The sequence below is a fragment of the Patiria miniata genome, unplaced genomic scaffold (assembly GCF_015706575.1).
Source record: "Patiria miniata isolate m_02_andy unplaced genomic scaffold, ASM1570657v1 HiC_scaffold_5, whole genome shotgun sequence".
Taxonomy (NCBI): domain Eukaryota; kingdom Metazoa; phylum Echinodermata; class Asteroidea; order Valvatida; family Asterinidae; genus Patiria; species Patiria miniata.
In genome coordinates this window covers 6,244,479-6,271,858 of record NW_024037072.1, presented here as the reverse complement: position 1 = coordinate 6,271,858, position 27,380 = coordinate 6,244,479, and the positions used below count along the sequence as shown (strand labels likewise).

The window sequence follows — 27,380 nt, the reverse complement described above, 5'->3', positions numbered from 1 at the left end:
ACAAAAATTGGGGTCGATAAACATCTCAATACACACAGGTGCTAGGTTGGCAGTCTTTGCACTTTCCACATGGAACAAAAATAAAATGAACCCCGGATCACATCCTGAAAGGCGTGTTGTCTGAGAACCTTTTGTGTGTGCCTGTGTTTACCAGGAAACAGTCTGTATAATTTATTCCAAAGCGCCGGGAAAGTTCAGTCGCGGTCAGGTCAACCTGTTCATTTCTCACGCTGGGTGGTTAAAAAAAAAAAAAACAGCCGCACTTGAAAATGTTCGGTGAGGTTGAAAGAATCCTGAAATTACTTCCACACACGCAACCTCATTATTTATGCAGGCCTAATTGCATTGAAGTCGACTCGCTTTTTAGAATCGATTGTAGATAAACGATCACCAAAATGCCGAACAATTTCACAACAGGGTTATTTTGCTTCACTCATTTTTTTTAAAAACAATTTCACGTTTCTATTGGATTGGTTCTCTGCACTATACATGTAGTAAATGTACCGAACTTAGTACTGTCAGTATAGACATGCAGTGGCCGCGGACAATGAGTTGATTTCAACAGTCATGGTCCTCAAATTGATGGCATAATATTCCGAACATGCATGCTGAGAAAAACTTCATCATTCCAATCCAAAATCATCATAACTTTTGCTTTATTTTGTGATTTTTTTTTTACAGAATACAAGTGAGGCTCCACGATGCACATAAAGATGAAATAAGTGACATCAAGCTTTTGTGTTGAATGGGATCCCGACCCCGGTCATAACAGAACTTGAATTCTGTCAAGTCACTTTCTTCCAAGAAAATCCGACTGGATTTCATCTGTCGTTGATCATACATAAATAGATCTGACGACACAAAAAGTCCCATCCGTCGATTACGAAATTAAAAAAACACTGCATTGGTTGAACTGTTCATATCTGTATGTATTTTTTAGAAATTCTGTAGATGGGATTCCCAAAACGGACGTGACGTTTCATAACACGTGATTCTCTGCATATGTAAACACGCGATTACAAACACAGTCATACTACTAAAGCTATGTTGAGCACAAGCATCGTATAGTTCCCCTCCTTCCAAAAAGTGCAAATTTCTGCGACAAGAACAACGCTCTGCAGGTGTGGATCGCTTACGGAGCTCTCCGACTTTCACTTCTGTTCAGAGGTAATTGATCAAAGAGGTCGAGGAGGCTAGCTAGAGAGAAAACATCCCTCGGAAAAACAGAAGTAGTCTTACTGCCATGCAACAGGTATGTGGACGGGGGTTACTGTACGGTACCCGTATTGTTTGAGAATTACCTGCCCTCGTGTATATGGTTTTGTGTGTGATTCTGCGTAAACTGAGTTGATCGTGGCCTACTACAGAAAGTGAAGTTATCCTTGATTGCTTGGGGTCTATGGGGAGTTTTTCTAGTTTATTTCAATGCTGGATATGCTGTCCCTTTTTCAACAGTTCGGTCTTTTGAAGACAATATCAAGGTTGAACGCGTTAGACTATGTACCGTGTTTACCGTCACAATGTACACAATATACTGATCATGGCTTCCAAATTATTGTACATGTATCTAGGCATATCAAGTATTCTTTATACGTAGGCAATAGTTCAAAGGTAGCCATTTGATATAAACTTAAACAGTTCAGATGTGGTTTTAACTTTTTCTATGGTGTTTTAAAACCAGTTTTTTCTGTTTGTTTTTCCTTGAGAGAATTTAACACAACAAAACATATCTGTTTTATCTTATAATTTGCAAACAACCAGACTAGTAGGCCTACCACAAATGTGATATATTAACTTTTGGCCCCCCTTTAAACCCTGAGCATATTTACTAAAACAGGTTGTGCGATTGATTGAATGCATAGGCTATGAATTGAAAAGGATGACAAAGAAAGAACTGTGCATTGTTTTGAAGCCCAAAATTCCAGAATGTTACCAGTATAAGCGGCTATTTATCGTTAAATATTTTATTGTGTGCGAGCGTTCTCAAAGGAATGATCTTGACGTGTCTTTTCTTTGGGCCATGATATTCTCCCTCCGGTGTTGGTTTTCCCATAAGGGGCCATTCAGAATAGTCAATGTTCAAACATTTCGTTCTTTCATCGGAATTGTTTTGACCCACCCACCCACCCCAAATTTTGACTGAACTTTAAAACGGTGGTTGTGTTTAAAATTATGTACCGTGAAAAGTACATGCGTGATTTCAATGATTGTTGTACTAAAAAAGCTTATTAATTGGGCTTTCATATCTTAGATTTTGAAAGTGCTACATGCAGAACGTCATTGAAATATTGGTCCTGCCATGTGGGTTTCCTTTTTTTGTTTTGACTCGCTCTGTATTGGTAGTAGCCTAATGTAGTTGGCACCATTTTCGTTTCTCAAATTGTTTCATGCGGAAACTGAGTTTGCGGTGACACCAAGTGAAAACAATTTCTTTTATAAAACTCCTTAAAATATTTGTCATATCATTTAAAGTGTGTTTTGTATTTGTGTTTAAAAGATCGCCCGAAAGTTTAAAAAGTATTGGAAGTATCAAATAAAATCAATTTAGAGACCATTAATGGTATTTTCAAAACTGAAGAATCGTCTTCAAATTAAAACCCAAAGATATTACCGTGGCAACCTGAGGGAATTGGGACTTTGTTTCTTTGTTTGCGCAATGACGTCAATCCCTATATTTGGGAAATCCCAACATCGAATTCTGCCAATCGTCCGATCAAAGTACATGTACCGATAGTCGAATTAAATAATTGACCTATCATGGAGACCCATTACTTCAACTCCCTGCATATTCACAATGCTGCATGCAGCATGCGGAGAATGTTAGGTCATAGGTCCATACAATTTCCCATTGCGGTCTGTATGCATACATTTACATGCGGATTCGCTTGCAACGATTTTAGTGCGTGATCTAACATGGGAAAGCTCATCACAATAACTCGTGCCCTACAACTTGCTCAAATGTCAACATTGGATACCTTCGTCACATTGGGGGAAAATAATACCCTTAAAGTAACAGCTTATTGCCAAATTTATTCAAACTTTCTTAATTTAATTAAAAACATCGGATCGGGCGTAATCGTCTGCAAAAAAAATCAAACATGTTTAATTTGGTGGCTGCTCTATGTTCCGACGCCCCTATGTTCCTACAACCTGCACATAAATTGTTACTCCTGGTTAGGGTTATAGGGTTAAGGCTAGGGCTAGGGTTAGGAGTAAGGTTAGGAGTAGGAACATGTGCAGTCGGAACATAGGGGTGTCGGAACATAGGGGCGTAAAAAAGGGACGAACCTGTGTTCACAGGAACGGAGTGCCCATCCCTCTTTCGTTTAGCGATTGGGCCAGACTCATATGCTGCTGTGGGGGATCGCCACACCTCCTCCACAGCGAGTCTGTTACCTTCCCCGCATTGAATAATGCCGGTACCCATAGGGGAGTAATTGAGGTAAAGCACCTTCCTCAAGGGTACAACACGCATGGCAATGATGGGGCTTGAATTCACAACCTAGTCGATCATGAATCCTGTACTCCACCGTTAGACCACATGCTCCCACTTAAGGGGCGTAGCCCTTAATTTCATCTGGTCGCCCCGTGTACTGTTAGACCGTTCCGATCTGTACGTCCGAAGACCCGACGATTCCGGTGAACCGGTGGTAAAAATCAGAAAGCTTAGTTTGCGTGGATGGGCTTTAGCGAATGTCTGATGTGGATCCTGTTCACTATTTTCACTTTATAAAAAAGAGGGAAAGCGATTGCAATTTACAAAAAAAAAAATACGCTTCAGTAAAGGTTTTAATTTTTTTTATGTTTTATGGTTCAGTCACGACCAGATTTGTTTTGAAGCCCTGTATAATATTATGGTTCAGTTCTGTAAATAGCGGTTTTTATTCAAGGAATTTATATGTCTGTATTGAGTGGACAAGGAAATGACCACGAAATGACATCTATGTAGTGGTTTAAAGGGATCAGGATTTAAAACTTACAAAGAAGCAATAATTTGTGCAACTTTCTACTCCTTTTGAATGTATCAAACTTGAATGTACTGAAACAACAAACGAATCACCAAAGAAAAGAAAATTGACCACAGCAAATACCCAAAATTCTGGCACCGTTATCGCTTTAAAGAAGGGGTGATTTTAGAATAAAGATTATAGATGGTGATGAAAAAGCCGTAGTTTTTCCTATAAAAAAAAAATTGACACACATGAGTTTGAACAAACACATATCAGCTCCTGTGCATCCCATAAACTAGATTGGATACAGAAGTAGTTTAAAACAATTATTGATAATAAATCATTCCGAATCTTCACATTGAGTATTTTTATTATTTCTGGCTCAACTTATGAGTACAGTCTTGGAGACGGTCCGAATAAACTGCGAATTTTCTTCAGATCATCCATCAGTGCAAAAAGTAAATAAAATTGAGCCATTAACAATTATTATAAAGTCGTCACAAAACGAAAGCACTCGACAGACACCAGATAATTTGTTTACGCAAACCACAGGTTCGATGTTTAATCGATAAAATACCTCGGATTGTTCGAGTACACTAGTCAGTGAAGTTGTTGGCTCAATAACAAAAATACCTATCAATGGAAATTCCCCCGTGGTGCCATTGCTCCAAAAATTTCCATGAATTTTTCCTGGTCCCTTGATGAAACATTAGTTCACAAAATTCTTACTGTGCGGGAACTAACAAGCTTTATCGTGCCAAATTGAAACAAGTCCAAGTGTTATGAAAACATTGGACTTCTTCTGTTACAAATAAAAACAGGTTCATTTTAGTTCTGCACAGATTAGGTAAAACGGATGTCCCTTCCTTGCCTTTCCTTTTTGTTGAAAGCTGTTGTTATATTGTTGTACATGTATAATATATATTTCCTTGTTCAGTGGGTTTTAATAATGAAGCAGTAGTAAACGTTGCAGTCCCGTGATCCTTAATTCTTAATTTCGGCCCGATCGCCCAGCGCTTGCAACTCAACAAACGCGAATCTCTGGTGGTTTTTTTTTTTTGGTGTTTTTTGACTAAGTTGACAACTGTCAAATGTTATGATATATAACAGTGCACACACAAACACCAAATTTTTATTTTAATGAACCCATATCGTCATCTTTGAAAGACTTCTGACTATTACTCCAATCGAAAGTCCTCGAACACCTTATTAAACGATCATCAGGCTCAGCCCGAGTTGTATATACGGCAACAGGCGCGTCAGCGGAGCCCAGTTCTACATCCCGTGCAGGGTCATCGGAGGTCAGTTTTCACGCCAATAAGCCGAAGCCCCACCCCAAACCTCGTCCCCAGTGCTTACTTTATTTCCAACCTCGTTTCCAATAGTAAGCCCTGGATAGGAAACTTTCTTCGTGTATCCCGATTCGATACTGCAATTGGCTAGTAATGGATTTATATCGTGTATGCCTACTCGGTGTTGTTATTTCCAATGTCATCAGTGTGCATTGGGAACGTCCACTCCTTCTCAAAATTACTCCTTTCCTTTCCAATTTGCACTATTGATATGAAATGTGATACTGCATATTGGCGGGATAAGGTTATAATATTTTAACTTCGAAAACAATCGTGTTTTGGTAACTCACGGCGCAACGAATCGATGTTGTTTTTACACCCAGGCACCGCATACAAAAAACAAACTCCAATGTAACGCACATGCAGGCACAAGACTATTCCTCATTTGCTTTGTTCAAAATTTTGCACATGCAAATGATCCAATACCAGGGTGAGAGAGCAGGTAGTATGAAGCACACGTATGAAAGCATATGATCGCGCTACAAATACAATTGTCTCCTCTCTTGTAATGCATAACTGCCCTTCAAAAAATAATACCCCTCTCGTATTAACAAAATTGTGCACTTCTCGAGATGGAAAACTACCCCTCGAAGCACAAATACCCCTCTCGCAATAATAAACGTGTTCCTCTTTTGAGATGGAAAATTGGCGAACAAACATAATGTTGCTCCTCTTGCAATACCTTCTCGAGATGGAAAACTGTCCCTCGAAAGCACAATTAGTGCCCCGCTTGCAACATTGAAACTGTAGCTCCTCTAAAATTGTCCCCTACAAAAAGTGCTCTTCACGCGAATAAAATGGTCCCTGAACTGGCCATCAAAAGTAACAGTGCCCCTCTCGCGATAAAAAAAGGTCTCTCTTTAACTAGGTAAAAGAAACACAAAGAGCAAGATGGACAACGTATTCATAATTTGTTCCTCGTCGTATAGGTTGATGGCGAAATGAACGGGACCATATTCTTTGCCACTTTCACATCGACGGAAGGTACCCCTTTTCTAAGCAAGTGCCCCTTGTTGGTGTTGCCCCCCCCCCCCCCCCCCCCCCCCGTTTAAAAAAGCGTTTGCCTTCCCTGGATGGCTATCTCTCCACCCATTCCCGCGCCATATTGACTCATCGTCTTAAATTCTAATAACACATTAATGTCTCCCTGTGTTCAGTGATAAACGTTTTTCAAGAACAGTTTCCTCCATCTTTTGGTCCTGAGGTGGAAAAAACAGCTATTTTCCTCGATTTATTTCCTGATATACACCAGAAAACAATTGAAGTGAAAGTGTTTTACTTTGTTCCCGACACTTTTTGTATTTCCAGACTTCTCAATTTCATCACAATGCCTCGGGAGCAAATTGTAAACGGGGAAATATCAGTGTATTCTTTTCATTGCGGAAAGTTGTTGAATCGTTTTATGATGACGGGGAGGGCATGTTGAAGTCTCGTTTCACTTTCGATGCTGCAGGATAAACATGTTTTTCCAAATGTTTCTGTGTGAACAACTCTTTTCCAAAACCATTCCTCGAAAGGCTCTACACACTGAGAACCCAATATCCCACAATAAGCCGTTTCACTGATGCCGACGTCTTTGTGATCACGTGGTAATTTAAGGTGTTTTTTTTTTTAAATAGAAATACGCACCATCATGCCATTGTGTCATGAGCATCCGAAATGGGACGTGTTTTTATTGATTCTGTACCTGCATCAGTGTTGCTGTCCTTTTGTGTAGCGATCAAGCTAGAGGAGTCGTTTGTCGACCCCGGTCAATTTTTTTTTATTATAGATTTGAAAGGAGCACAATCTCAGCATTACTTCTGTGAAAACTGCATGCTGATACCACCGTTAGTTAAAAAATTATGGAAGTCGGAACACCAAGAGATGTGATGAAGTGATGTGATAAAGTGGCCCTATTTTGGCCTGTATATCCAAATGAAAATTCCCGACAAACGACTCATGTAGCTTGATCGCATCATATTTTTGCTTCACCCAAACGTAAATGTTGTCCTTTGTGTAATAATTTGATATTAACTTAAACTGTAATATTGTATTTCAACTTATTGTAAACATTATACTATTTCCAAGGACAGCATAAATGTACTGTACTGCTAATAAATCCCCCCTTCCGATTTCCACGTGTAAAAAGATGGCGGCATCTGTGAAACGGCTAATGGCGAACATTGATTTTTGAGGGTGCTGTGCAGGTCTACAATCAGGTACAAAATCTGCAAGTCATGGCCAACACTTTGCTGCCGATAGGGGTAGTCTTCCAATCAAACTCACAAACCTATAGAAAATAGGCGAATTAGGTCACGTGATTACTGCACTCACGGGGCTTCCTTTAATGGAGAAACCATTGTACAAGCGACTGTGCAAAGCTACTGTCATTGTCAGAGTAGCTATAGCATAGTGTTTCCGCCATTGAAGGGGGCCTTCGTAATGATATTATTGACAGCGTGCCCGGATCGGTCTGTACATTAAGTTCAGCTAAAGGTTATTTGATCTGATTTTTGTAAGCTGCATCCTCTTGGGCCCAATTGCAACATTGAGTTTACCCACAGCAACTTCCATCCTCTGGCCCACACAGAAGCTGGGGGGAAAAAATCATTAAATCGCTGTGCTTCGCAGTAACATTTTCACTTCTATCAATAAATAACACCTTTGCTTCATCCTTACATTTTTGCCTTATTTTCTGGGATTCCCCATTGCGTACCGCCTATCCAGCGGAATGACAAACGCAATTAGTAATTCACAAACTTACACCGGCCAGACAGCATGTCTGTACAGATGAGACGCCGCACTCGCGCCTGAACCGTCTCACACTTTTGGTATTCAAACGGGTATTCCCCGTATTTCGTAAAAAACAAACCTCCCCGCATCTCTTATCATCTTTAAAGGGAATATACATCATTGGCTTTTGCTGTAATTTTCAGAAATGAACTATTTGAGGGGTTAGTATAATAGATCAAATATTGTTACACTGACATGTTTGAAGTTTTGTGTTCGAAAATGCTGGAAAAACCAAGAAAAACAAAACTGTTCAAGTAGTCTGGTTCCCTGACTCCACTAAATATAAAATGGATCAATTTACAGATGCCGGAAAATTGTAAGGTAAGGGTACCAGTCTAGCTGGCCTGCACCCGTTCATGAACATGTAACCAATAGCGAACACAATTTGGACTGAATTAATGGAATGGTGAATTTGGAGCAGTAGTTGAAAAATAGTAAGGTTTTCCCAACAGTGGTCGGCAGACCTCCGCTGGAAATTTTTACAAAAATACCATTTTCTTGAAAATGACTTCACACCAGGTGCCATAAGTTTACAGGATGCTTTAGACTGTTATTTACCAACATCCTATTAAGGTATTTCATACAAACTTGGTAGTTTTATTTTTCGATGTTTGCAAATGTTGTATATGCCCTTTAAAATGACCAACACGTAGTATAATAGGCCTAAAGCTGATCCGGCCGGCTTACATCTCACACCGGCCAGACACAATGTCTGTAGCGTACGATGAGACGCCACACTCGGACTTGAAATTTCTTGGGCTTGGGTTTCAGACGGGTATTCCCCGTATTTCGCAAAACACCCCCCCCCCCCCATCTTATAAAATGACTAGCGCGCAGTCAGAGGTGCATTGTAACCTGAGAGAGAGGCGTGAGATCGCACCACCAACCGTGAATGCTTCCATGAGTGAATACTGAGCATCCTTCCTTACGGTAGGCACAACATAAATATTGTTGCATGAAATTATTGTGTGATAGGGACCAATATCTCATTATATTTATGGTCGCGGTAGACGCGTAGTCAATGCTCAAAATGAGCATTGTGCGCGTATAATTTGGGAAGAAATGAGCCTCGTTCACCATGCATAGAGACCTAGGGTCCTCGCTCTATTAACCGATATGTTTGTGTAGGGTCCACAGTGCAAAGAGTGTTAGTAACTCCATGCAGTTTCGTAATGTTTTGGGGTGTTTTTTTTCCAGTCAATTGTATCTAGTCGGGTATTTTAAAATTATATCTGGAAGCAAAGACATCAAAAAGGAATTAGTCATCAATACTTTCTCTCAGGTGCGCGTAGTTTTCTGGTTATTGCATTGTCCATATTGCATCATATCGTGTGGGAAAATTACCAACTTATTTCATTATCTGAATGACTCACTTTGGGTTTTTTTTATTTGTTTCGGCTTTGTACAAAACAAAATGCATTTGACTCAAACAGAGTGTACTGCATGTACAGCCTTTAAAATCACTTTTTTTTCCTAATGGTGATGCATCTAGACTTTCACTTTTCTTCGAAAAAGCATTGCGGCAATAAATCTTCAGTTCATATTATCCGGGATTCATGGACCGTTGGCCGGTTAGAAAATGGAATGTCATAAGTAATTAATGGGTGTAGGGCGAAGCTATTTCCCCTGCATAAGTTACTGATGTGTTGTGAACTGAGTTATGGTTTCTTTATGTCTACTCTGTGTACGAGGAATATATGAAAAACTGTTCTTTCGGCATAATGGACCAATCAATGATTTTGTTGACTGTCATGAGTTTGAAATTGTACGACTTATGTAGGCCTCCCGATCGACAGGTGTGTTTCGGTTGAGCCCATTACCATTTTGGCTGCGTGTGTTTAAGCACGGCCCTGGCAGCATGGTGCGTTTTTATGCAATGTTGAAGGGCAATTATTTTCCGCTTGTCTCCTGCCTGAGGGGATTTAGCCTATTAGTCTATGGAATAGAAGCCTGTACTAGCGTTTGTTATGAAATGCATGCAGTTTATGACAAACAACCCTGCGTCATGACCTGCAGATTCTGACCGCTCATTTTTCTCTGAAAATTATTTTTTATAGCCACTGGTAAGGTACAAGACAATGGACAGCTGTAAACTCCAACTGATGGCCCTCCTTGCCGTTCTCCTCCTGAAGACAGCCATCGGTAAGACGAAAATCCTTCTTTTTGATGTAGTATATACACCCTGATGTAGTATATACACCCAGAGTATCCAGCTGTTGATGTGGGGGAGGGGGGGGGGGCGCAACCGCCCGAGAATTTTTTTTCCCAAACAACATCCGCATACATGGTTATTTAGCGCCCTCTACGATACTTTTATGACACGTACGCAGGTATACAGGGTGGATTTAAAAAAAAAAAAACCGAGATATTATTGCTAATTGGAACAGAAGTAGGGCACATGTGAATCAAAGGGAGATCTCCTCTGTTAGGGTTGAATCTCCTCTTCAAAATGACACCCTGATCATGTCATTACATTCATGGTTGACTGAGCAGTGGCCAATTTTATGAAAGGGTCTATTTAAAGAATTAAGTCACTTTTCATGGTGAAATCTCTTTTCCCCCACCTGCTTTGATTGGCAACCATAGCCTTTCACTCTGTGACAATTGACACAACAAAAACCACAATTGAAGGTGCCCCCCCCCCTCCTCTGGACGCGCCACTGCTTATTGTTCTGGCGAGGCCCCTGGGTCCGAATTTCTTTTTCCGTGGGTGTTGGATTGAAATTATAACATTTGAAAATAAGGAAATATACACTGTAGTATAATGTACGGATCTCCAGCCGCCGAGCCAATGGTAAGCCTACTTCCTTTTTTTAGGAACTGCTGCGACGTGGATCAGCATTATCCCACAGGGCGTGTGTGTAGCTCCTGGAGACCATATCCAGTTGGACTGCACTCTGCGAGCGGCATCCTACAATGACACACGGCTGTCGTTCTACAAGGGATCCGTCCTAGTCAACAACACCAACCACGACTTTCCTAAACTGTGTCGACGGAGAGGCTCGAGGTGCAAATGGGATCTGACGGCGCGTCTGACGGTGGATCCTGCATCTGCGAGCGATGAGGACGTTTACCGTTGTGAGGCGGTACAAGATGGAAGACCATACACAGCCAGTGCTACAGTGTTTGTGCAATACCGATCAGGTAAAAACACATCAGCATTTCATTGATCACTTAGGCATCTGCTATTCGCAAACTGGGGCCAATTTCATCCAGCTGCTAAGCACAAAACGTTTGCTTAGTATGAAAAGTCTGCCTCGGCAAAAACAGGATTACCAAGCAAATGTCCATGTGATGTATATTGCTTGTGATTGGTATTCAGTTGTTGTTTGCTTAGCATGAAAATCACATGGAGTTTTGGCTGGTAACCTGCTTTTATAAGCCAGACTTTTTTTGTGCTAAGCAAATTTTTGTGCTAAGCAGCGCCATGAAATTGGCCCATGCTGAAACGAAACTGGGCTGTGACCATTTTGGCGTAGCTTACGCGAACGTTTTAGGCCACGCGCGTGGTATGCAACCGTTGATCTCCATAAGGCTTACTAATGGAGTTCAATGGATGCAACCCTGTACTTGCAAAATCAAGTCGATTTCACGCGTTACGCAACATATTACATTGCGCAACATACATTTTCAAATCCGAGACTTTACGCAACAAATTATTGCGTAACCTATGAAGTCACTGATGGTGATGTAGTAATATTATGGCGTGCCGACGGGAAATTGATAATTTTATTGACTAATCGTGGCAGTCGGAGAGTCTGTCACTGCCCAATTTATCGCGGCTGGTCACAGAACATTCACGGCTTTGTTTTGAAGGCAATTAAAGGAATAATGAATTTTACCCGGGTCAGAATTTTGAATGGAAAGTTGCCTCCCGAGTCCGAAGAAAGTCGGACAAAGCCTGTTTTCATAATGGCGGAGGGAGGTGAATTGAATACTGTTTTGCGACCTGTATATGAAGCTGTACACAAAGTGTTATATCCTATATTATATTCTAAGCTTGGTGCAGTTATTTCAAGTGTATTGCACAGCTACACAACGAAATTTGTAGCAATATAGCCACAAGTCCAGTATTTGAGCCACTCACAGTGTGGCTAATGAAAATGGTGATCTACGATGATGATGCCACTCACATTGTGGCTAATGAAAATGGTGATCTACGATTTTTAACGAACATTTTAAGATTTAACTTTCGTAATCTTTACTTTCTATAATCTAGAGTTTCAATTGCCCACCAGTAGGGTGGCTGATCTGGGGGAGAGTGTCACTGTCCTACTGGACCGAAAATGTGACCAACTGGAGCCAGTCAGCGTCACCAGAACGGGCAAGGATGGAGTGGTCAAAGTGCTACCCTACCGGTACGGCCGAGAAGATGATCGGTCTGCGTACGTGGACAAGACATACGGCGCGCTCGAAATTCCAAACTTCAAGTGCACGGACGCGGGTTACTACAATTTCACTGTGATGGCGCGCAGGGGCTTTGAACCTGTGTCCACGTCAAAGTCCATGTACATAGGCCTAAACGGTGAGTTTAAAATGAAATAAATGTAAACCATATTTGTATGAAACAATATACAGGTATGCTAAGACGCAGTACTTGTGACATATCCATAAACATTTGCATGGAGACATTATAATTATGATTGGCATATATTCACTTATTTTCAAAAAGTGCACATTTTCACCTTGATGTTGTGGGGAAGCTCAGAGGACCTTCATATCTGTGTCTCTCTCCGCACACAGTGTGCCACGCAAATGAACGAAAGAGAACATGCAAACCATTAACTTAGGCCTATATCTTCGGTCAATTTTCATATACAGCTTCGTGTGAAGGTTGCTGCCCAGAAGACGCTACCGTGGCTCCAACCCGCAAGAGTAAGTTTGTCCAATTGAGGGTTTTTTTTCGGGGAAAGAAACGGGTTGTCACGGCACTCGATCCCGGAAAGTCTGCGGTTTAAAGCACTTCCTATATAAACACCAAGGAGTTGTTATCGGGGGAAACACATATGACAGTCAGCACTTTCGTTTAAACTGTCATGTTCAAACATGTCGAAAAAAAACAGGTTTTTTTTTTCGACTGGCATTTCCTTATACAATGTAAATAAAAGAAACGAGTGTAGATTAATGAGTTTTGGCGAATATGCAGGGCACAAAAAATTAGACAAATTCGACAATTTTCTCATAGAAAGTTGTTTATTCAAGCAAAGAGAGGGTATGTAGCATAAGTTAAGTTTCATTGGAAAACAAAAGCGAGTCTGCGCCTCGTCCTCTTCCCGGGCGATGACCGGCTTTGCGGGCGATCAACTCGAGGTGGTACGGTGAGCAACTCGTACGTGAACACACACACATGCACATGCGCAAGCGATGTCGTGCTTTACCATTACGTCTGACAAGATGATTATGTTAAACCTGCCACTTCTGGAATAGTGTACTTTCACATTCCTACTTGCGGAAATACCACACCATTGCTCTATAATAAGGCCCTATATTGGCAGTCAATTTCACCAATGTCTTGCACTCCGAAGAAAAACATAACATCTTGTGAAACACCAACATGTATAGAGCTCGATATCTCATCAGTCACTGTAGGGGTCCACTCGGAATTCAACAGAATATTTTATAGAAACTCAAGGTGGATTTGTTTGGGAGGAGCGTTCATTGCAACCCAAACGCTCCTTCACTTTGAAATAATGTGTTTTTTTTTGTCACGTAGGTACAGCGAATACCCAGGCTGAAACCACTGCAGTACGGGGAGTCATCGAAAAGCTGGGTTGTGCAGAAAATAACACCGCCTACATTGTCGTCATAGTGGTCCTTGTCTCGGCGATCGCCGGCTGCGTCGTGATGATACTCTACTATCGCCGCAAACTTGATTTGACGAAGTAAAACCTCCATTGTGGGTCACTTTATAATAAATACAAATATGTTTTTTTTGAATGGGCTTAATGGCTGTAACAAAATGGTGTCGTATAACTGATATTGATAAAAAAAAAACCAGAATCGTCAAGTGGAACGTTTCAACCCCTTTCCTACATTTTTTTGAGCATACAATCAAAGAGACCTTATTTCTCTGATGTTTCTTAAGAAATTCACCCAAAAAGGAGAACATTTAGGCTATGTTCTTTGTCACACAATGTCACACGAAGTCCATTGTTTGAAAGAGGGTTGCTATAATTATAGGGTCTCTTTGTTTACAATATACCTCCTTAAAACTTCTCTGGGGGTACTCGTTTTGTTATCCTTATTTATGTTGTGTTGATATGTGTTATTCTCGACAGAAGGAACCAGACGGAAGTGAATGTTGAAGCCAATGATGAAGCAGACCCACTAAAGTCTGGCCCAAACTACACCGAAATGACCGGGGTCAGCGTTTAAAACAGTTCATCTTGTCAAGAACATAAAGAAATGACAATTGCTTTCTTGTGCTATTATTTTGGTGAGTTTATTCCGATTGCTTTTTACAAAAGTTATTCACTTTAAAATGGTGATACCGAACGCATAGCCACGGAATAATTACTTTGCCAATTTTGAATTGTTTGCAGCCCGACAATAATTCAAGCTGATCTTTTGGTGTAGGCCTATAAGAGGCGCAACGGTGACCCCATATTAAAGATTTTTGATATGGTAGCAGACGTTGAAAGTATAGGTCTGTCTCAAATGACATCACTTCCTACAGATTGTCACGTGCATGAGCATTTAGCAGTTTTCTAATTTTCCTACGAAGATGGCGTGCTATGAGAGAGATCTATAAGTAGACCACAAAAAATAAAGGGTAGATCTTCGTCATTGCTTAAGTGTTTTCACTAGAAACGCGCAACTTAACACTGGTGCCGACACACGAACCAGAGGCTAACAGTTAAAAATAATAAAGGAGTTATTATTGGTTGATAGTTCGTTAGAAGAACAAAAAAAAATCGAATTTGTTGACGAGCACGGGAAGGAACCTTAAGGGTCAGTTCAGAAGTGGTCGAAGTTTATCTGAAACAGTTCAGGGTTGCACAAGCTCCATTAAGCTCAAGGACCCCAATGAAAAAGTTTCTAACATCCCACTATAGATTGGAGTTATAATTGTTAAAATGATCTACATGTATTTTTAATGACGGGGGAAAACAGATGCAAAGACACAAAGGAAGTAGTCTTTGAAAATGTACTTTTTTATTTAAAATAAGACTACATCTGGAAATACAGTTGCAATATTATTATACATTTACTGAAGGTTGGATTTGATGTTCTCGACTCCAGAATTTTCGAGTTGAGCGAAATATTGCTCAATATTGACACGGAAGACAATGACATTTGGATCCCTTGACGTAGACTTATTATGTTTAGGTTTATCTCTCGAAATGGTTCTAAAGAAAGACTATTCGTGGACAAATTTGAATTTGAGTGTGCTCTGGTTTTTTTTTTTTTTGTAACATACACTTTATAATAAAGTGCAACAAACGTTCACATTATTTCCTGCAGGAGTCATGTCCACAATGTGTGTTTTCGTTCTAAGAAAATATATATATTTGTGTCAAAATGAACGAACAAAACTGTCTTCTGTTGGACTTATAATCGGACATCAAAAAGTATTTCGAATGACGGTGTTTATGTTCTTGTTAAAGACTTGATTGACTCCTGCAGAAAAACACTACCGTTATGCTGCACTAGTACACATTTTTGTCTCCTTTTTGTCAACTGGGTTGGTGATTGCATTGGCAATACTTAAAGACAAAATACGAGATTCATGATCAAGATTTGTTGGATATATAGGGATTGTCTTTTGTACGAAAATGACGGGCGCTTGTGTGTACGAGTGTAGCATAATGAAAGTAACACCCTATGGGTACATTTATATTTTGTTGACATACTGAGTCAAGCAATAGAAAAATTACATGCGCATTTTATCTCTGTCAATAGATATTAATGATTGGAAAGAAATATCGTAGGGGCAAATATTGTCATAACTATACACAATGACGATACCTTACCTCAAGATATTTTTTAAAAAAATTTAGATTGATTTATTTGTGTTTAAAACTGTATGTAGTAGCCATATTGGCGTCTCATAACCGCTCTGAGTTCATAATCAGTTTTCAAACTTGTTTGCCTGGGGAAAAAAACCTTGGTATTCCTGTTTTGATTGTTAGGGGAGTAATAAATTTGATATAGTTCAATTCTCAGTAATCTGATCTTTCCTCTTTTGTGTCGCTATGCACATGTATAAAAAAGAAGATAAATTTGATCATTCGTTTATAATGTATTAGATAGGATGATCAAAATCATTGGTCATATTATATAACAGCTAGTTTGATAGTTTACTTGTGGCCAGTAGCATAATTGGCAATTTTTAATCGTGTGTAAAATTGGTCGAATAAAGATGATCAACTGGCCTAATAGTATTGTGTTTTTATATCTGAGTCACGAGTCACAAAGGTCGAGTCCGAGCCACGAATCGCCCACCTTTAATGTATATTGGAAATAAATATTGAGGCACTGCTAAAACCTCATAGTGTAATGTTTCCATTTTTCACAGCTTTTCTCTCTATTTCTCTTTGTTGAACTGGAAATAAATGTGTAACATGCCAAATAAGACAAGACACCAGGTTTTGCAAGGACAATCTGGCACTGAACACTAGTTCAAGTGTGTATTTACGCAATGTCAAGAATGGACGCTGGGTACATGTTTCGATACATTGATTCCCCAAATCAATATATTGAAAACGAACCAGCCGCACGCGTTGTGTACATGTACAGTACATAATTATGCATTTGTTCTGCACCGCACTGACTGATATCGCTTGCCCAGAAGAGGATCGTCTTCCAAACAATTTGTAATTATATTTTTCAAAAAAAAGTGATTTGTGCTAATTTTGGTCGAGTCCCGAGCATGGGCTTCGCTATAGGATGGGGCAAGGGGGACGCCTGCCCCCACCCCCGCCCACCTGGAAAAGCCCCCAAAGAGGGGGGGAGAGAGAATAGGAGAGATGAAAAGTAAATATGTTACTGTAATTTAATGTTTATATTTAGCAGTAGGAACTGCCGAAGGGACCCTAAAACGCATTTTTTTTGTACAGTCCGAGTCCGAGTCATTCGTCATCGTGACTCGAAGTCCGAGTCCCATAAAAGGAGGGAAAATTGGACTCGAATGAGTCACAAGTCACCAGAGTCTGACAATCGTCCAGAAAATGATGGCCTACATGTTTCTGAACAGGGCGCGTAATTTTTATTCCTAGGAGGGTTAGGGCAATGTCATGAATAATTCATGTTTATCCATGAGAACGGACAATGACATCAACAGCATTGTTGTTAGTTACTCAACTAGTTACAATACATTAAAGCATTTTAAAGAACGGTTGTCGTCGAGCTACCACACAGTAGCCTAGTGGATAGCGGGATGAGCTATGGATACAAAGATCCCTGGTTCGAATCCACGTCGTCGCTGCTCATTTTCATCAGCTATTTTTCTTCTCCAAATTTATCACTGAGATAATTTTAAATTAAGGGGAAAATAGAACGAGAACCTAAGTCTTGCAATGATTCAAAGAAAAAACTGAATTATTCATGACATTGCCCCTAACCCTCCTAGGGAAAAAAATTACGCAAACAGGGCGGTATCGAACTTTGTTTGGAATAGCCTTTCGCCAAGGCCATCGTGGCTTAAAGCGGCCGAGCTGCAAACCCAAAAGCGACTGGAGCACAGATTAAGTCAGCACGCACGAGTGGCAAAGCCACGAGGCCTTTTACAACTTGATTTTGTTGAATTATTCATATTTTTTATGCAAATAAGAAGGTGGTGAAGGTTAACCAATCACAACGCGGATTTTGCCTAGTCGCTTCCATTTTTAAAAGATGGGTGAGTAAGGAAAACGTAAGAGCAAATAACTGTAAGTTCAGATGAAAAATATGTTCATACCCTCAAATAATTTCTTGAAATACGTTTAAAAGTAAAGTTAAAATAAGATAATGTTAGAACAATTACGCGGTCACGATCTCGTGGAAAACTATAGACTCGCATTTTTTGTTTTAAAATTTTGTGCAAGCATCCGGGCGCGTCGACGCGTCCAGGTAGTAGCCACGCACGCACGAAAAGGCTGATGATTATTTGGAATTTTGCTATCCTTTTGGGGTAGCAAAAATCGAGATTATAAAGAAAGACATAAGAATTTCTCGACAAGTTAGAAAAGGCACTCGCACGTGTGGTCTCCCGCTCCAGTCGCCTCGCTTTTTCGCTGCTTTGAATGCGGGCAAGTTAACCCTAAAGGGGCCGGGGGCGGGATCCGCCCCCCCCCCCCACTCAACATTTTCCGTGATAGCCTCTAAAAAAAAATTTCGCGACCCGAGCTCTTATGACTTTTTAGCTTCGAGCTTTGCGCATCTTTTGATACCAAAAACATAAAAATCGGACCACGGGTTGCCGCATAGCGACAAATTTTCCGGCGCTACGCGCCGGGAAAACTGAATTTTCGCATATACGTCGTGTACACAGAGCAGAATTGCCATTCGTACATTTGAATAATTAATTAGCCATAATTCCAAAACCCTTTGCCCTATAGTCATGAAATTTCTTGGGTATGTTTAGGAAGAGTTGCTCTATGCATGTGCCGAGTTTCCAAAAAAAATTTCGTCACTCGATGGGCGGAATCCGCCCCCCCCCCGGCTGAGAGATGGTCAAAATAACCCTGCCCCTTTAGGGTTAAGCCACGATGGCCTTGGTGAAAGGCTATGTTTGGAACTGTGGCGAAGACTTCATCCTTAAAGCTGTCTGTCCCTTGGTTAGGGTACAAAAGCATTTTTGCTTCACCCAAGCCTAAGTGTTGTCCTTTGTGTAATAATTTGATATTAACTTAAACTGTAATATTGTATTTCAACTTATTGTAAACACTATACATTTCCAAGGACAGCATTGAAATAAATGTACTATACTACTACTACTAATAAATGCCCCCCCCCCCCCCCCCCAGATTACCACGTGATCACAAAGATGACGGCATCTGTGAAACGGCTAATGGCGAACATTGATTTTTGAGGGTGCTGTGCAGGTCTACAATCAGGTACAAAATCTGCAAGTCATGGCCAACACTTTGCTGCCGATAGGGGTAGTCTTCCAGTCAAACTCACAAACCTATAGAAAATAGACGAATTAGGTCACGTGATTACTGCACACACGAGGCCCCCTTCAATGGAGAAACCATTGTGCAATGCTACTGTGAAAAGCTACTGTCATTGTCAGAGTAGCTATAGCATAGTGTTTCCGACATTGGAGGGGGCCTTCGCAATGGAATTGTTGATAGCGAGCCCGGATTGGTCTGTACATTAAGTTCCGAGCAAAAGCTTATTTGTTCTGATTTTTGTAAGCTGCATCCTCTTAGGCCTAATTGCAAGATTGAGTTTACCCACAGTAACTTCCATCCTCTGGCCCACAGAAGCCGGGAAAAAATCATTAAATCGCCGTGCTTAGCAGTAACATTTTTCACTTCTATCAATAAATAACACCTTTGCTTCATTCTTACATTGTTTGCATAATTTTCTGGGATTCCCCATTGCTTACCGCCTATCCAGCAGAACGACAAATGCAATTAGTCATTCACAAACTTACACCGGCCAGACAGCAGACGAGACGCCGCAGTCGATCGCGCCTGAACTGTCTTTCGCTTTTGGTTTCAAACGGGTATTCCCCGTATTTCGTAAAAAACAAACCTCCCCGCATCTCTTATCATCTTTAAAATGACCAGCACGTAGTAAATCTACAGCTGATCCTGCCGGCTTACATCTCACACCGGCCAGACAGAATGTCTGTAGCGTACGATGAGACGCCACACTCGGACTTGAAATTTCTTGGGCTTGGGTTTCAGACGGGTATTCCCCGTATTTCGCAAACGCCCCCCCCCCCCCCCCTACATCTTATAAAATGACCAGCGCGCAGTCAGAGGTGCATTATAACCTGAGAGCGGCGTGAGATCGCATCACAAATCGTGAATACTTCCGTGAGTGAATACTGAGCATCCTTCTCTTACGGTAGGCACAGCATAACTATCGTTGCATGAAATTATTCTGTGATAGGGACCAATATCTCATTAACCGATGTGTTTGTGTAGGGTCCACAGTGCAAAGAGTAATGCTTGTTAGTAACTCCATGCATTTTCGTAATGTTTTGGGGGGTTATTTTTTCAGTCAAATGTATCTAGTCGGGTATTTTAAAATTATATCTGGAAGCAAAGACATCAAAAAGGAATTAGTCATCAACATTTTCTCTCAGGTGCGCATAGTTTTTGGTCATAGCGTTGTCCATATTGCAACATCTCGTGCGGGAAAATCACCAAGTTATTATTATTATTATTTTTTTTTTAAAGTATTTCCTTATCAACAAAAATCAAAGTAAATTCTACATCTCATTTCAGCGTTAAATTTTTGTTTATAGCTGTATACCTGTTCGATGTTATTGTTATTATTATTATTATTTTTTGGGGAGGGGACGGAATTGAAATAATGGCTGACAGTTTAAGCTTCATTTTAACGTTCTAAAAACTAGTCCTGTGAAATGTTCAGACACATTTCTCTTTTTACGCTACTTTTTCATTTTATGCTGATTAAGGATATTTCCAATCTTTTATGTAGCAACTATGCAGATTTAGTTTGCATTTTTTCTTTTTAAATGGAAAAGTGCCTTAAAAACTACATGATTCTTGGAGAATGGAAAGGGGAGGAGCCAAGTGATTTAATTTTTCATCCCCTCAAAGACAATGGAAAAACACCTGCAATCACCGTGACAACCTAGAATGATATCTACATTTGTTTTTTACAAATGAAGAGTTTATTTACAAAACGTGAGTGTATCATTCGGCAAAAAAGTTATTTCTTAATCTGAGTGACTCACTTTATTATTTTTGGCGGCTATGTACAAAAAACAACAACAGAGTGTTTCTGTATGTACTCCCTCTAAAAGCACTTTTTTCCCAATGGTGATGCATCGGCTTTCACTTTTCGCAAATTGCAACAATAAATATTTAGTTCACGGACCATTGGCGGGTTTAAAATCCGGGAGCTTATGTAGACATCCGTATTCATCGACGGGTTGTGTTTCCTTCTTTAGTCCTGCCCATAACCATTTTTAGCACGTACATTATGCATGGTGTGTTTTCATGCAATATTCAGTATGATGCGTTCTCACGCAATATTAAAGGGCAGTGTGGTGTGTTCTCACGAACTATTTAAGGGTATCATATACCGCCTTCTGTCTCCAGGAGGGGATTAGGCTAATTAGTATATGGAATAGACGCTAACACTAGCATTTATTATGAAATGCATGCAGATTATGCAAAACAACACTGCGTCTTGACCTCCAGATTCTAACCACAATGAGAGGGCGCCTTCTCACATGTCTTCATTAACTTGGACCCGATTTCATGGCTCTGCTAACCAGAGAATTCTACACTTTTTACGATCACCATTTTGTGCTTACCGCGCTAGCAGAAAAATTCTGTGCAAACCCTGTAAGCACAGAATCCTTAGAATCCATGCCCATTAGCCAAAATTCCTCGCCAATCTATGAAATACACTTACACAGAATTGCACAGAATGTTCTGCTATAATAGTAGAAATTGGGCCGCGATGTTGTCATGATGACCTATCAAGTATCGACAGCTTTGGCCGAATTTCACAGCTTCTAAGGCGGCTCTGATTGGCTGGCCCGCGAAGTCGGATACAACAATTATTTACATACAAGGATATATCACAGGTTCATAGTGTGGCTCTGATCATTTGAACGTCTGATCCTCAGACTAGGGATGTAGGCCTAGGCCTATATGGGGCTTAATTGTTGATGGTTTAATTTTGATGTTGCAGAATTTAACGTTCAATCATTATTGTTACATCAATTTACTGTTCCAGGTAAGAGGAGAGTATTAAATCCTTGTGTTTTCCAACCCTTCTGCCCAACTCCGTCTGTTTGTCGTTTCCTTTGTCGTTGACCTTGTCCTGCATCTCCATTGTCCTACATCTCCGAAATTGTTTTTATAGACACAGATAAGGTGCAAGACAATGGACAGCTGTAAATTCCCACTGATGGCCCTCCTCCTTGCCGTCCTCGTCCAGAAGACAGTCATTGGTAAGACGAAAATCCTTTTTTTATACCCGGACGCGATTTTTTTTTCCCCAAACGACATAACAGAATGAGGTGAACGCTATGACTAGTATGAGGTTTTGGAGTTTACTTCCCTTATATCATGAGAAAATAATATATAAAGGGTTGGGGGAATCCTCCAAAACCGCATATTAGAAAAAAAAATCGGGAAATGTGGTTGCGAACCCACACCCTCCGATTTGAAGACCATGCCATTATTCAGCTGAGCCATCGAAGAGCTCGACAGCAAACCGTAATTAATGGCATTATACGTGTACCTGCGTACGTATAATTAAGGTATCGTATCGAGGGCGGTCAACAACCATCTATACGATGTTGTTTGGGGAAAAATAATTTCGCGACCCGGACGTAGTTACAATTGGTCTGGCAAGGCCCATGGGCCCCTATTTTTTTTGTCTGTGGGTGTTGGATTGAAATTTTACTATTTGGGAATAAGGAAAATATACAATTTACGGATATCCAGCCGAAAATTTAACTATGGTGTGCCTGCTCTTCTGTTACTGTTTTTATAGGAACAGTTGCGACGCAGATTAGCTTAATCCCAGAGGGCGTTTGTGTACCTCTTGGACACCCTATTGTCTTGTACTGTACTCTGCAATCGGCATCCAACAGCGACACACGGCTGTTGTTCTACAAGGGATCGATGCCAATCGACACCAACCTCACCCAGGTAATAACCTTTCCTCCACGGTGTCTACGGAGAGGCTCGAAGTGCAAATGGGATCTGACGGCCAGTCTGACGGTGGATCCAGCATCTGAGAGCGATGAGGGCGTCTACTGGTGTAAAGCGGTAGAAGATGGAGAACACTTCAACGCCAGTGCTGAAGTGTTTGTGCAATACCAATCAGGTAAGAACATTGCATTGTGGGTTGGTTTATGGTGTAAATCGAGGACGATGAATTGAGAACAGGAACCAAATCGAGGACGACCTCGATTAGAAAATGTTTACAAAACCAATGAGAGCTGTTGCAAAAAGGAAAAGGGAAGAGGAACATTAGAAAATCCTCGATTCACACAATAAACAAACGTGAGAGATCACGTATAGATAATAGACCATTATCATGTTGCGGCCTTCTTTGATTTTTTTCCCCATTCAACTCAACGTAACCAAAGCGAGGCTGGAAGTTAAACAGTCTGGTTCCTTTTTGCACAAAATACATCATTCAGTACTACTGTTTTTGGATACAGGGAACATGACTGAAACGGTGGCAGCATGCATAGGTCTAGAGGCATTCGCTATTCGCCTCTGAATGGATATGCCATGTTACCTGAAACAGGGCTGCATTCCGCTTAGGAAACCGTTGCGAACCCATCCTGCACTTGCAGAACCAAGTAGAATTGACGAAAGTACGTTAATTACGCAGTGGCTTGCAGTTGCGCAACATTCACATTACACACCTTTGGGATATGACACAAGTCCACGAATTTCGCAACAAATTATTGTGTAACTTATGAAATCATTGAATGTGGCATAGGCCTAGTTATCGGCGTGCTGACGGGAAATTAGGCATTTTTAATGACTCATTGTGACAGTCGTAGACTCTGTCATAATTGCCCACCTTATCAAGGCTTTTTTTTATATCAACGACTTTATTTTTGAAGGTAATAAAATGCAATTTTACCCGTTTTAGAACGTTGCAGCTCGATTCCGAAGAAAGTCACACAAACCGTTTTTTACAATGGCAGATGGAGGAACAATTTTACGACCGGAGTAAACAACCGCCGTAAAAGCTATGATTTCTCTTCGTCAAAGCGCTGTGCAGTTATTGCGCAGCTACACAATAGAATTTGTTGGCAGAAGTTCTCTTTTGTTTCTAGAAATCAGCCAGTTAACCAATTGTTGGAAATCACCTACATTTTCCATTTTCTACTAAACGCAAGCAACACGGAATAATTCCACGGTGTTTTCACGGTGCCAATACGATTTTCAATCCATAATCTTTTGATAATATTGAGTTCGGTTGGTTGCTTTTGGAAAGTAGCCTGCCTTTGAAGATGATATTAAACTTGCACTTTCATTCTCTATTATCTATAGAGTTCGAATTGCCCGACAGTGTGATGGCGGTAAAGCTGGGGGAGAAAGTCAAGGTAAAGTTGGACCGAAAATGCGACAAACTTGAACCGGTCCAAGTCACCAGAACGGGCAGGGGTCGAGTGATCGAAAAGCTGCCCTACCGGTACGGCCACGAGGAAAGTCAGTCTGCGTACGTCGATAAGCTAGAAGGCGCGCTCGTCATACCTAACTTTCAGTGCACGGACGAGGGGAACTATTCCGTCACTGTTATGGCTGGCAGGGGCTTTGAACCTGTGTTCACGTCAAGGTTTATTTACATAAAAGGTGAGATTAAAATGAAATAAATGTAAGCCATAATTGTATGAAACAATGTACAGGTATGCTGAGATGCATGAGCAATTGCATGGAGCCATATACGCTAATTATAATTGCATATAATTATATTCTCTTATAAAATATGCATATTTCCACCTTGTATATAGGGAACGTGACAAACTAATCCATGCAAATGGGACCATTATGTATGTGTATCATATCTCTGCACACACAGTGTCACACAAAAATTACCTGAAGAACATGCAAACAACATAATTTATTTATATCTTTGGTCAATTTTCATATACAGCTTCGTGCGAAGGTTGCTGCCCAGAAGAAGCTACCGTGGCTCCAACCCGCAAGAGTAAGTTTGCCCAATTGACTCGGGGGTATTTTTCGGGGAAGGAACGGGTTGTCACGGCACTCGATCCCGAAACGTCTGCGGTTTAAAGCACTTCCTATATAAACACCAAGGAGTTTGTTATCGGGGGAAACACATATGACAGTCAGTACTTTCGTTTAAACTGTCATGTTCAAACATGTCGAAAAAAACAGGGTTTTTTTCGACTGGCATTTCCTTATACAATGTAAATAAAAGAAATTAGTGTAGATTAATGATTTTTGGCGAATATGCAAGGCACAAGAATTAGAAAATTCGACAATTTTCTCATAGAAAGTTGTTTATTCAAGCAAATAGAGGATATGTAGCATAAGTTAAGTTTCATTGGAAAACGAAAGCGAGTCTGCGCCTCGCCCTCTTCATGATGGCCGGCTTTGCGGGCAATCAACTGGAGGTGGTACGGTGAGACGCCAACATGTATAGAACTCGATATCTCATCAGTCGCTGTAGAGCTTCACTCAGAATTTAACGGAATGTTTAATAGAAACTCAAGGTGGATTTGTTGGGGAGGAGCGTTCATTACAACCCAAACGCTCCTTCACTTTGAAATAATGTTTTTTTTGTCACGTAGGTACAGCGAATACCCAGGCTGAAACCACTGCAATACCGGGAGTCATCGAAAAGCTGGGTGGTGCAGAAAATAACACCGCCTATATTGTCGTCATAGTGGTCCTTGCCGTCTCGGCGATCGCCGGCTTCGTCGTGATGATACTCTACTATCGCCGCGAAATTCGTGATTTGACGAGGTAAAACCTTCATTGTGGGTCACTTTGTAATAAATTCAAATAATATATGTCTTTGGAGTGGGCCAATGCATGGCTATAACAAAATTGTGTCGCAACTGACATGAACAACAAAACAGAATCGTCAAGCCGTATGGAAGTCCCCCCCCCCCCCCACCCTCGTATGCTTGAGCGTACAATCACACATATCACACGTGGCGGGGGTTTCTTAGATTACAATCTTTAAATACATGTAACCATTTTTAATTCTTATTTGTGCTGTGTTTATATTTTATTCTCGACAGAGCGTACAATACGAGAGCGCACGCTGACGCCAAAGGAGAAACGGATCGACTAGACGTTGACGTTTAGAACATTTCCTTTTGTCGAGAACAGGGGAACTGAATAGATGAAGGTTTATTGTTTTTGCGTGCAATTTTTGAGTTTATCCCAATTGCTGTTCATAGCAATACAAAGTTAGTCACTTTGAAACGAGATACCGAATGTTTAGTCGTGGAGTGGTTTAGCCAATTTCGATTTACTTATGGTCCGACCATTATTGGTGCATCTGGAAGCAGACGTTGATATTAGAGGTAGACTACTCTAAAAAAAAAATTAAAAAAAAAAAAAAAAAAAAAAGGGGGGGGGTAGAACTTCATCTTTGCCATCGTGTTTCATTGGAGACGCTCACCCTAACACTGGTGCCGACACGGGAACCCACAGGTCTGCAGTTGCTCAAAATAATGAAAGAATTATTATTGGTAGAAGAAAAAAATCGTTGAAGAGCACGTGGATACATTTTAAGGGTCGGTTCAGAATGGTACAAGTTTATCTGAAACAGTTCAGGGTTGTACCAACCAGATTCATCAAGCTTGGTGACGTTTAGGTAAATATGGTGTTCCATGAACCCGTATCAAAAAGATTCTCACAACATCCTACTAGAATGTTGGAGTTCTAGTAATATATTCAAAAATGATATATATTTATACAAACACTGAAAAGCTCAAACGGATATTGTTATATAATGTTTTGTAATGACACGAACTGTTATTTTGTTATTTACCATGAAACGTTACAGGTGTTAAATTGATAGCTTTATTCAAATTAAGCAATTCATAGCATTTGATAAAATCAAGCATTTATAGATTTGATGTTCTCGACTCCAGAATTTGTATGTCGAGCGATATATTGCTTAATATTGACACAGAAAAAAATGACGTTTGGATTCCTTGACGCAGAATATGTTTATCTCCCAAAATGGCTTATTTAATTTCATGTGAGACTATTCGTAGACATATTTGAATTCGTGTGTGCTCTGATTTTTTTCTAACATACACTTTATATTAAAGTGCAACAAGCGTTTACATTATTTCCCGCAGAAGTCATGTCCAAAATCAGTGTTTCCGCTCTAAACAAAAGTGTAGATATACAAAATGAACTATCAAAACTGTCTTCTGTTGGACTTATAGTCGGACATCAAAAACTATTTGTACATTTCGTATGACGGTGTTTATGTTCATGTTAAAGACTTCATTGACTCCTGCGGAAATATGCATAAGAAAAACACTACCGTTATGCTGCACTGGTACACATTATTGCGTGGGAGACCAAAGTAAGATAATGTATAATTCTAAATATCTTAACACTTGATAAATGTGATGTAAATTTCTTTTATCACTTGAAGCAAACATTTATTTTTGGGGGGCGAGAGAAATATAAGACTGTTT

General features: G+C 40.4%; 1 protein-coding gene across 5 annotated transcripts; it reads left to right on the top strand.

Moving 5' to 3' along the window:
* Positions 1-827: 827 nt before the first annotated feature.
* Positions 828-26,279, top strand: LOC119741160. Of its 5 annotated transcripts, none has more exons than XM_038216863.1 (7): positions 828-1,252; positions 22,079-22,166; positions 22,715-23,050; positions 24,238-24,540; positions 24,842-24,895; positions 25,503-25,677; positions 25,959-26,279. In XM_038216863.1, the coding sequence occupies exons 1-7, from the start codon at positions 1,244-1,246 to the stop codon at positions 26,023-26,025; spliced, it is 1,032 nt and encodes a 343-aa protein (XP_038072791.1). In that variant the 5' UTR covers positions 828-1,243; the 3' UTR covers positions 26,026-26,279. The 5 variants fall into 5 exon arrangements, with proteins under 5 accessions (XP_038072791.1, XP_038072794.1, XP_038072790.1 ...); XM_038216866.1 differs by lacking the exons at positions 22,079-22,166; positions 22,715-23,050; positions 24,238-24,540; ... (1 more) ...; positions 25,503-25,677; positions 25,959-26,279 and adding exons at positions 10,135-10,219; positions 10,895-11,221; positions 12,297-12,602; ... (1 more) ...; positions 13,791-13,973; positions 14,356-14,439 and having other exon boundaries at positions 833-1,252; XM_038216862.1 differs by lacking the exons at positions 22,079-22,166; positions 22,715-23,050; positions 24,238-24,540; ... (1 more) ...; positions 25,503-25,677; positions 25,959-26,279 and adding exons at positions 10,135-10,219; positions 10,895-11,221; positions 12,297-12,602; ... (1 more) ...; positions 13,791-13,959; positions 14,356-16,557 and having other exon boundaries at positions 834-1,252.
* Positions 26,280-27,380: the final 1,101 nt, after the last annotated feature.